The sequence below is a fragment of the Boleophthalmus pectinirostris genome, unplaced genomic scaffold, assembly GCF_026225935.1.
Source record: "Boleophthalmus pectinirostris isolate CB_2022bp ecotype Guang Dong unplaced genomic scaffold, ASM2622593v1 HiC_scaffold_11, whole genome shotgun sequence".
Lineage (NCBI taxonomy): Eukaryota > Metazoa > Chordata > Actinopteri > Gobiiformes > Gobiidae > Boleophthalmus > Boleophthalmus pectinirostris.
Genome location: NW_026570994.1, coordinates 22,387,035 through 22,398,144, shown reverse-complemented (window position 1 = coordinate 22,398,144; position 11,110 = coordinate 22,387,035). Strand labels below are relative to the sequence as shown.

The window sequence follows — 11,110 nt, the reverse complement described above, 5'->3', positions numbered from 1 at the left end:
CTACAGCTACTTCTACTACTGCTAAAATGATTACTTCTATTACTACTCTTGGTGGCACTGCTACTGCTGCTACTACTACTAGATGTAATTTTAAAACATAAATTACAAATCTGATCTCAGTGAAACTAAATGTAATATTAATAAAACTCGTGGTATTAATATTTCAAAGCCACATTTCAAAGAAATGAGAAAGACTCGGTCTGAAAATACTCAAACTTAAATCCTGATTCTGACCACACACACCACAGGCTGCGTGTGTCTGTGCCACGGCGGCTTCAAACTATAGAAGTGAAAAAATTTATATTAATAATGGTAAAAAAATAAATAAATAAATCTAGGTAATCCTTAAAACAACTTTAAATCATGAAAAGTTGAACAAATGAAAGGACATGACGATGGGGACGTAGAATATTGTTGATTTAAAGTTGTGACTTGTGCAGCTTTTCTGTTGTTGGTTCACCTTTTCATTGTCTTTACCGTTTACTTGAAATATTCCACAGTACGGCATTAAATAAAAAAAAAACAGGTCGAGTGTGTGAGTGCGTGTGGGCTTCCTAAAGACCTAAAGACCTAAAGACCTAAAGACCTAAAGACCTAAAGACCTAAAGACCTAAAGACCTGAAGACCTGTACCAACCTCAGAAGGACGGTGTGTCTGGACGTCTTCTCGGGCGAATCTGGCGTTGAACTGTTTTGCTAATATGCTAATGCTAACGCTAATATGATGATGTTGTACGACGATTGTTGATGTTGTACGACGATAATTGACGACTGTTGATGTTGTACGACGATAATTGTTGATGTTGTACGCCGATAATTGTTGATGTTGTACGCCGATAATTGTTGATGTTGTACGCCGATAATTTGTTGATGTTGTACGCCGATAATTGTTGACGACTGTTGATGTTGTACGCCGATAATTGTTGATGTTGTACGCCGATAATTGTTGACGATTGTTGATGTTGTACGACGATAATTGACGATTGTTGATGTTGTACGCCGATAATTGTTGATGTTGTACGACGATAATTGTTGACGATTGTTGATGTTGTACGCCGATAATTGTTGATGTTGTACGCCGATAATTGTTGATGTTGTACGCCGATAATTGACGACTGTTGATGTTGTACGCCGATAATTGTTGATGTTGTACGCCGATAATTGTTGACGATTGTTGATGTTGTACGCCGATAATTGTTGACGATTGTTGATGTTGTACGCCGATAATTGTTGATGTTGTACTCCGATAATTGTTGATGTTGTACGCCGATAATTGTTGATGTTGTACTCCGATAATTGTTGATGTTGTACCCCGATAATTGATGACTGTTGATGTTGTACGCCGATAATTGTTGATGTTGTACGCCGATAATTGTTGATGTTGTACTCCGATAATTGTTGATGTTGTACCGATAATTGTTGATGTTGTACGCCGATAATTGTTGATGTTGTACGACGATAATTGACGACTGTTTGATGTTGTACGCCGATAATTGTTGATGTTGTACGCCGATAATTGTTGATGTTGTACTCCGATAATTGTTGATGTTGTACGCCGATAATTGTTGATGTTGTACTCCGATAATTGTTGATGTTGTACGCCGATAATTGTTGATGTTGTACGCCGATAATTGTTGATGTTGTACGCCGATAATTGTTGATGTTGTACTCCGATAATTGTTGATGTTGTACGCCGATAACTGTTGATGTTGTACGCCGATAATTATTGATGTTGTACGCCGATAACTGTTGATGTTGTACGCCGATAATTATTGATGTTGTACGCCGATAACTGTTGATGTTGTACTCCGATAATTGTTGATGTTGTACGCCGATAATTATTGATGTTGTACGCCGATAACTGTTGATGTTGTACGCCGATAATTATTGATGTTGTACGCCGATAACTGTTGATGTTGTACGCCGATAATTATTGATGTTGTACGCCGATAACTGTTGATGTTGTACGCCGATAATTATTGATGTTGTACGCCGATAACTGTTGATGTTGTACTCCGATAATTGTTGATGTTGTACGCCGATAATTGTTGATGTTGTACGCCGATAAATTGTTGATGTTGTACGCCGATAATTGATTACTGTTGATGTTGTACGCCGATAATTGTTGATGTTGTACTCCGATAATTGTTGATGTTGTACGCCGATAATTGTTGATGTTGTACTCCGATAATTGTTGATGTTGTACGCCGATAATTCTTGATGTTGTACTCCGATAATTGTTGATGTTGTGATGTTGTACGCCGATAATTGTTGATGTTGTACGCCGATAATTGTTGATGTTGTACGCCGATAATAATGATGTTGATGTTGTACTTGATGTTGTACGCCGATAAATTGTTGATGTTGTACGCCGATGATTGTTGATGTTGTACGCCGATAATTGTTGATGTTGTACGCCGATAATTGTTGACGATTGTTGATGTTGTACGCCGATAATTGTTGATGTTGTATGCCGATAATTGTTGATGTTGTACGCCGATAATTGTTGATGTTGTACGCCGATAATTGTTGATGTTGTACGCCGATAATTGTTGATGTTGTACGCCGATAATTGTTGATGTTGTACGCCGATAATTGACGACTGTTGATGTTGTACGCCAATAATTGTTGATGTTATACAGCGATAATTGACGACTGTTGATGTTGTACGCCAATAATTGTTGACGATTGTTGATGTTGTACTCCGATAATTGTTGATGTTGTACAGCGATAATTGTTGATGTTGTACGCCGATAATTGACGACTGTTGATGTTGTACCGATAATTGTTGATGTTGTACGCCGATAATTGTTGATGTTGTACGCCGATAATTGTTGATGTTGTACGCCGATAATTGTTGATGTTGTACGCCGATAATTGTTGATGTTGTACGCCGATAATTGTTGACGATTGTTGATGTTGTACGCCGATAATTATTGATGTTGTACGCCGATAATTGTTGTTGATGTTGTACGCCGATAATTGTTGACGATTGTTGATGTTGTACGCCGATAATTGTTGTTGATTTTGCACTGTTGTATGATGATTGTTGATGTTGACTTGTTGATACGGACGCTTTTTGTTTACCAAAAAAAAAAAAAACAAAGAAAATATGGCTGTACTGACTCATGTTGGTGAATAAATGATGAACGGGTCAAGTGCTTATCAATTTTCCTTTATTATGCACTTGTTTCACAATTGTATTATTACCGACTGCGGCCAACCCGGGGGAGTCCCAGTTTCTTATTCTGAAAAGTGTGTCGCCCTGCACCAGCTGCGTCAGTGTCAAAGTCTGAAGTCTGTCTGTCTGACTCTAGACTCTGACTCTGGACTCAGTCTAGTCTAGACTCTGGAGTCTGGAGTCTGGAGTCTGGAGTCTAGTGAAGTCTAGACTCTGGAGTCTGGAGTCTAGTCTAGACTCTAGAGTCTGAGTCTAGACTCTGGAGTCTAGAGTCTGGAGTCTAGACTCTGGAGTCTGGAGTCTGGAGTCTAGACTCTGGAGTCTGGAGTCGGTATGTGAAAGTCAAAATGTGCCGACGCTGCAATCTTTCCTTCAAATCAGCAGAGCAGCTCTGAGACGCACGGTGTAAAATTAGACCCTGATAAAAAGAGGCTGAGGAAGTTGTGGTTTGAAACGTCGAACTGTTTCCTGACTCTTCTGAATCTACCACCGCTCTGTTTGGATTTCAGTTTTATTTGTATTTAACTTTCATAACTTCATATTTATATGGATAATATTTTCTGATCTCAGTTTTGTTGTCATTTTCTCGCCACAAACAGACCTGCAGTTGTGTTTTGTTTCATTCACACATGTTTAACACACAAAAACCCTGCAGAGTTCAAGGCTCTAAAACAGAAAACACGCTGATCCACCTTGTGATGTCATGTGGTAATTAGGGATGTGCAAAAATATCAAAATATCAATTCTAGGCATGTAACAGTAACCGAAATATCGTAATATCGTATCATCAAAAGTTTCAGAATAATTACAAGCTTCTTTGATTAAATGTTGTTTTCATCAGAAACTACATTTCCCATGAGTCATTTCACACTGAGCTGCAAGTGTAAAAATAAACAACTAATAATAAAATAATAATTAATACTTTTTAAAATTTTCTTATTTATATTATTTAGATAGTATCTCAATATAGATATTATCAATAATATAGATATTATCTTGAAAATAACAAGATAATATCAAATAAACAAAAAAAAATTTAAGGAAAAAATAAAATTTTTTACACTTTTACACAATAATTGTTATCTTGAAATAATATCTCAAAATAACAAGATAATATCTAAAAAAAAAAAAAATGTATTAATTAAGAAAAAAGTTATTATTATTTTATAATTATTATTATTATTTTTTTTTTTTTTATAATTGGGGCTCAGGGCCCTCACATTCGAAGAGTAAAATTTTCAAGCAAATTCAAGCCCCCAGAAATCTGTGATAAACCAAAAGCACATGTGTAAAAGTCCAGATTTTACAAAGTACAGATTTTTTGAAACATTTGAAGGCCCGACCTTAAATAGTTTTTTGGATACAACAATCTGAAAGCAGCTCCTCAAAAAACTCTGCTCAAAACAGGTCAGGGGGGAACTGACAAAATATCTTTTAATGGACAAAACTATCAGGAGTTGGGAGATAAAATTTGGGACTTTTCCTGTTGGAAAATGAGTGAACCTCTTGAATTTATTTCAGTCAAATCTGAGATGGTCGGGCGAGGGGATTCGGAGATTTGGCGTGAGATGACCCATATAGAATTTTTATATTTTTTTACCTCTTTTCTAGACGTGTTGGACTCACACTTGGATAAAAAGCCGCAGAAATGTAAACTTAAAGAAGAAAAAGGAAACGAAACTGGCTTAGCTGCAGTTTTGGTCGGTTTGATTGTGTTGGTGCTGCATGACTCGGACCTTGTGATTAAACTTCTTTTTGTATCTGAGGAAAATGTTTGACTCATGACTTATGCAATCGTAATAAAAAAGAATTGGCTTCACATTTTCTTCCCCATTATCAGGTTAATGTGGCGTACCTCAGGGCAGTGTCATGACCCCACTCCTGTTTATGCACATTCTGAATCACTTCCGGACTCTTCCAGAAACTTTAACGACTGTTTCCAGGGAACTTCAGCCTGAAAGTTCCACTAAAGTCCCTCCCACAGCTTTAATCAGTCAGTTAGTTCAGTTTAGTCTTGGTTTAATCCTGTTTAGCCCTAGTTTAGTCTTGCTTTAGTTCTGTTTTAGCCCTGGATTTAGCCACAGTTTAGTCCTGTTTCAGTCCCGTTTAACCCTGTTTAGTCCTGTTTAGTCCTGTTTAGTCCTGGTTTAGTCTTGATTTAGACTTGTTTAGTCCTGGTTTAGCCCATAGTTTTAACTGGTTTAGTCCTGGTTTAGTCCTGTTTTAGCCTGGCTTAGTCTTGGATTTCGTCCTGGTTTGGCCCTAGTTTAATCTTGGTTTAGCCCGTAGTTTAGTCTTGGTTTAGTCTTGGTTTAGTCCTGTTTTAGCCCTAGTTTAGTCTTGGTTTAGACTTAGTTTAGACTTGGTTTAGTTCTGGTTTAGCCCATAGTTTAGTCTTGGTTTAGTCCTGTTGTAGCCCTGGTTTAGTCTTAGTCTTGGTTTAGTCCTGTTTTAGCCCTGATTTAGTCTTGGGTTAGTCCTGTTTTAGGCCTGGTTTAGTCCTGGTTCAGTGTCGGTTCAGTCTTGATTTAGTCCAGTTTTTAGCCTTGGTTTAGTCCTGTTTTAGTCTTGGTTTAGCCCTTGTTTAGCCCTAGTTTAGTGTTATTTTAGTCCTGGTTTAGTCCTGTTTTAGTCTTGGTTTAGCCCTTGTTTAGCCCTAGTTTAGTGTTATTTTAGTCCTGGTTTAGTCCTGTTTTAGCCCTGGATTTAGCCCTAGTTTAGTCCTGGTTTAGTCCTAGTTTAGTTCTGGTTTAGTCCTCGTTTAGCCCTCGTTTAGTCTTGGTTTAGTCTTAGTTTAGTTCTTGGTTTAGTCCTGGTTTAGTTTAGTCTTGGTTTAGTCCTAGTTTAGCCCTCGTTTAGTCTTGGTTTAGTCCGTTTAGTTTAGTTTAGTCTTGGTTTAGTCCTAGTTTAGTCTTGGTTTAGTCCTAATTTAGTCCTGGTTTAGTTTAGTCTTGGTTTAGTCTTGGTTTAGTCCTAGTTTAGTCCGTTTAGTCTCGTTTAGTCTTGGTTTAGTCTTGGTTTAGTCCTTGGTTTAGTTTATGGTTTAGTCTTGGTTTAGTCCTAGTTTAGTCCTGGTTTAGTTTAGTCTTGGTTTAGTCTTGGTTTAGTCCTTAGTTTAGTCTTGGTTTAGTCTAGTTTAGTCCTGGTTTAGTCTTGGTTTAGTCTTGGTTTAGTCCCTTGGTTTAGTCTTGGTTTAGTTCTAGTTTAGTCTTGGTTTAGTCCTTAGTTTTAGTCTTGGTTTAGTCTTGGTTTAGTCGGTTTATGGTTTAGTCCCTGGTTTAGTCTTGGTTTAGTCCTGGTTTAGTCCTGGTTTAGTCCTGTTTTAGTCCTGGTTTTAGTCCTGGTTTAGTTTTGGTTTCCTGGTTTAGTCCTGGTTTAGTCCTGGTTTAGTCCTGTTTAGTTTTAGTCGTTTAGTCCTGGTTTAGTCCTGGTTTAGTCCTGGTTTAGTTTTGGTTTAGTCCTAGTTTAGTCCTGGTTTAGTTTTGGTTTAGTGTTTGTTTGGCTCTGGTTTAGTTTTGGTCTCGTCCTGGTTTGGTCTTGGTTTAGTTTTGGTCTCGTCCTGGTTTGGTCTTGGTTTAGTTTTGGTCTCGTCCTGGTTTAGTCTTTTAGTTTAATCATTTTAGTTCTTGTTTTCATGTATATTTGTGTTTTTTCCAGAGTCGTGCACACACCACGCCGCCCTGGGCCAACGCTTCGACCTCCCTCTGCCTTTGCCCAAAGAAAACAGAATCAGATGGAAGTTTGGGAGCAAGACAATATATGACAGTAGATCAGCAAACTCAAACTCACACTCAGTCACAGCACAGGGGGCGCTCATCCTGCCCACAGTGTCTCCGTCCAACAGCGGGGACTACACGGTCGAGACCGTCAACAAAGATGGACAGACCAAACAACAGACCCTGCACTTATGTGTCCACGGTACGTCCAGAACACCAGGGCGGGAAGGTCATCAACAGAGTTGGGGAAGTTACTTTTAAAAAGCTGTGTTTGCTCATTACTTATTACTTCTTTAAAAAGTAATCCCTTACTTTACTTAGTTACCCTCTATGGTGAGTAACTTTTTACGTTACTTGGGTCACTTTTTGGTGGTAAACTCCATCTAAGGGTGAATACAGCACGAGGACGACAGTCGACAAGAAATGTAAGCGAAATTTGAAGCGAGAGTTCAAGAGGACGTGAAACTGTTCAGAGGTAAACAGGTCTGTGAAGTCTGGAGGACCCCCCCCGAGGGACCCCCCCCGAGGGACCCCCCCCGAGGGACCCCCCCGAGGACCCCTCCCCGAGGGACCCCTCCCCGAGGACCCCCCCCCCCGAGGGACCCCCCCTCCCCGAGGGACCTCCCCCGAGGGACCCCCCCCCCGAGGGACCCCCCCGAGGGACCCCTCCCCGAGGGACCTCTCCCCGAGGGACCTCTCCCGAGGGACCCCCCCCCGAGGGACCTCTCCCCGAGGGACCTCTCCCCGAGGGACCTCTCCCCGAGGGACCTCTCCCCGGGTGTCGCTGGCCCCTGCCAAGCTCCTCTGAGGCGGTGGACCGCGACCGGCTCCGGGTCACTCAGGAAAGACTCGAGGTGAAGGTGGCTGCAGCTTTACAGCTCCTCCTGCCAGGACCTCGCTGCTCCCCAGAGCCGTGGATGCCCCCCGGCTCTCGGCTCTCGGCTCCCGGCTCCCGGCTCCCGGCTCCCGGCTCCCGGCCTCGGCTCCCGGCTCCCGGCTCCCGGCTCCCGGCTCCCGGCTCTCGGCTCCCGGCTGTCGACCGGGCTGGACTGTCCTCCGCAGCTGTGTGGCTGGAGGCCGGCCTGAACTGAAAAAGGAGCTACAGTTCATTACAAAATGTTCACTAGTTACACAAAAAAATGAAAAAAGTATTTATGTCCCTGTAATACTTTACACCCAACACTGGTAATGAAGTACAAAAGTAAAAGTACAATATGTAAGTGTCTGTACTTCACTAAAGTCCATTTTCCTGTGGAGACTTTTTCCTTTTTAGATCTGGATTTTCTTTCTGTTTACTGATCGTCTGTGACACAAACATCGTCTTATTTTCATATGTGGATTTTATTTCATTTTATTCATTTCATTTTCCTTCATGGAGATGATGTTGCTTTGTCTGGAATGTTTCACAGTACGGCATTAAACCTTTCTCTATCTCCATGGAGACCAAACCAGACCAAGTTACAGATCAGATCTGTGGAGAGGCGACACCGCACAAAGTCAGAATGTATTTTTGTTTGTTTTGTTTGTTTGTTGTTATTTTGAGCTTTAAACCTGAATAAATGTGATTGAATAAATGTAAATTAGAGCTGTTTAATGTCACACTGTGGAACATTCTATGGCAGAGTAATGGTGTATCCATAGAAACAAACAGACGATGGACCAAGTTCAAAAAGTTACACACTGAATGTACTGAAATCGAGCCCCGTTGCCGTAGCGATTAGCAGTTCAAACCAAAATATTTAATCTTCTGAATGGGCAGAGGTTGTTAAAGGAGCACTGTGTAACTTTTCTGCTCTGTGGTGTTTTGTTGTTTTGTTTCAGAGAGTGTTTCGAAGCCCACGGTGACGGTCAAATGTGATAAACTGAATAAAGTCCAGTTCACCTGCTCAGTTCCTCAGGTAAGAAACTCTTTTCTTGTGGACTGGTGTTATGAGGATAAATAATCACAGGCTTCAACACAATATTTGTTCCTGTGGTTTATGGACGGACACTTTGGAGAAACTTTTTTCTACAGGACCTTTAATATTTATTTTCTTTATCATTTTATGCCTTTATTTTTCTTCTAGAAAAATAAACTTACATACCAGTGGGCTGAAAGTGGAAAAAATCATCGACAATGAAAAAGGAGGAGTTCTAGTTCGAACTCTCACACAGCTGGGGTCCAACTCGTTTACGTGCAAAGTCTCGAATCCTGCGAGCTCCCAAACCAGTGACCCGACTAAATCCGACTGTGTTAAAATTGGTAAAGAGAAACGACACGAAATGTTCACTTCAAACACACTGAAATTAACATGACGCTTGCTAACATTAACGCTTAGTTTCTCTTCCCAAACCGACTTCACGCCCAGAAGAAGAAGAAGAGGCTTCGTTGTTCGGACTTCCCTTTTGGCTCATGGTCGGGATTCTGGCCGGAGGAGGAGGTAAGACCAGAGGCACTGTGAGTTCAAGGTGAAAACATGAAAAAACGGTTTATTTGAAACAGTTTGCAGAGTTCTTCCTCACTCATCGTCTTCATTATTCACCATGAGTTTATAAAAGCTTTTCTCAACTCGGAGAATAGAGCTGACAACAACTTTTTTAAGTTATATGTAATAACGGTGTTATAACATGGTGTTATACGTGTAATAACGTGTTAACGTGTAATAACACGGTGGTGTATAACATGGTGTATACGTGTAATAACATGGTGTTATACGTGTAATAACATGGTTATACGTTAATAACATGTTATAACGTGTAATAACACGGTGTTATAACGTGTTATACGTGAATAACATGGAGTTTATACGTGTAAAACATGGTATAACGTGTAATACATGGTGTTATACGTGTAATAACAGTTATACGTGTTAATAACATGGAGTTATACGTGTTAATAACATGGTTATACGTGTAACGTGTATAACATGTTATACGTGTAATAACATGTGTTATACGTGTAATAACGTGTAATAACATGGTGTTATACGTGTAATAACATGGTGTTATACGTGTAATAACATGTGTAATACGTGTAATAACACGGTGTTATAACATGGTGTTATACGTGTAATAACATGGTGTTATACGTGTAATAACATGGTGTTATACGTGTAATAACACGGTGTTATAACATGGTGTTATACGTGTAATAACATGTGATAACATGGAGTTATACGTGTAATAACATGAGTTAATAACAGTTGTGTTATACGTGTATATATAACATGGTGTTATACGTGTAATAACATGGTGTTATACGTGTAATAACACGGTGTTATAACATGGTGTTATACGTGTAATAACATGGAGTTATACGTGTAATAACATGGAGTTATACGTGTATAATAACATGGAGTTATACGTGTAATAACATGGTGTAAAACAGTTATACGTGTAATAACATTGAGTTATACATGGGTTATGTAATAACATACGTGTATAACGTGTAATAACATGAGTGTATACGTGTATAAAACGGGTGTTAACGTGATGTTATACGTGTAATAACGGTGTTATACGTGTTAATAACACGGAGTTATACGTGTAATAACATACAGTTATACGTGTAAACAAATGGAGTTATATAACATGGTGTTATACGTGTAATAACATGATATATGTTATACGTTACATAACGGTGTTATACGTGTATAATAACGGTGTTATACGTGTAATAACATGGAGTTATACGTGTAATAACATGGTGTAATGAGTTATACGTGTAATAACAACATGGTGTTATACGTGTAATAACATGGAGTTATACGTGTAATAACACGGTGTAATAACATGGTTATATACGTGTAATAACATAGTTATACGTGTAATAACATGGAGTTATACGTGTAATAACATGGAGTTATACGTGTAATAACATGGAGTTATACGTGTAATAACATGGTGTTATACGTGTAATAACATGGAGTTATACGTGTAATAACTCGGTGGTGCAGATGTAATGACACGTACGTTTCGTTCTTTCAGGTCTGGTGCTCGTGCTGATCGTGGCCACCATCGTCTGCTGCTCCATCAACAGGAAGAAGAGGAGGATGCACATTAAAGGTAACGATTAAAACAACAACAAAACATAAAGGAAATCACACACAAACTACACTAAACATTCTCTGGGGCTGTGACGCTAACTGCAGGCACTGCCCTGTCTGAGGGTTTGAGTAACGACAAACCGAGACGACAGAAAAGCCGGTAGCGGCTGAAGTTTGTGTTTTCTTCTG

At 39.6% G+C, this 11,110-nt stretch overlaps 1 protein-coding gene across 1 annotated transcript in view; it reads left to right on the top strand.

The window, feature by feature from the left end:
* Nucleotides 1–9,005: 9,005 nt before the first annotated feature.
* Nucleotides 9,006–11,110, top strand: part of LOC129412346 (serine/arginine repetitive matrix protein 1-like) — a 3,565-nt gene continuing 1,460 nt past the window's right edge. The window contains exons 1-3 of the mRNA XM_055165915.1: nt 9,006–9,138; nt 9,215–9,316; nt 10,863–10,940. Of these exons, the coding sequence (XP_055021890.1) occupies nt 9,289–9,316; nt 10,863–10,940 (106 nt within the window). The 5' untranslated portion in view covers nt 9,006–9,138; nt 9,215–9,288. The remainder of the gene's footprint in view (nt 9,139–9,214; nt 9,317–10,862; nt 10,941–11,110) is intronic.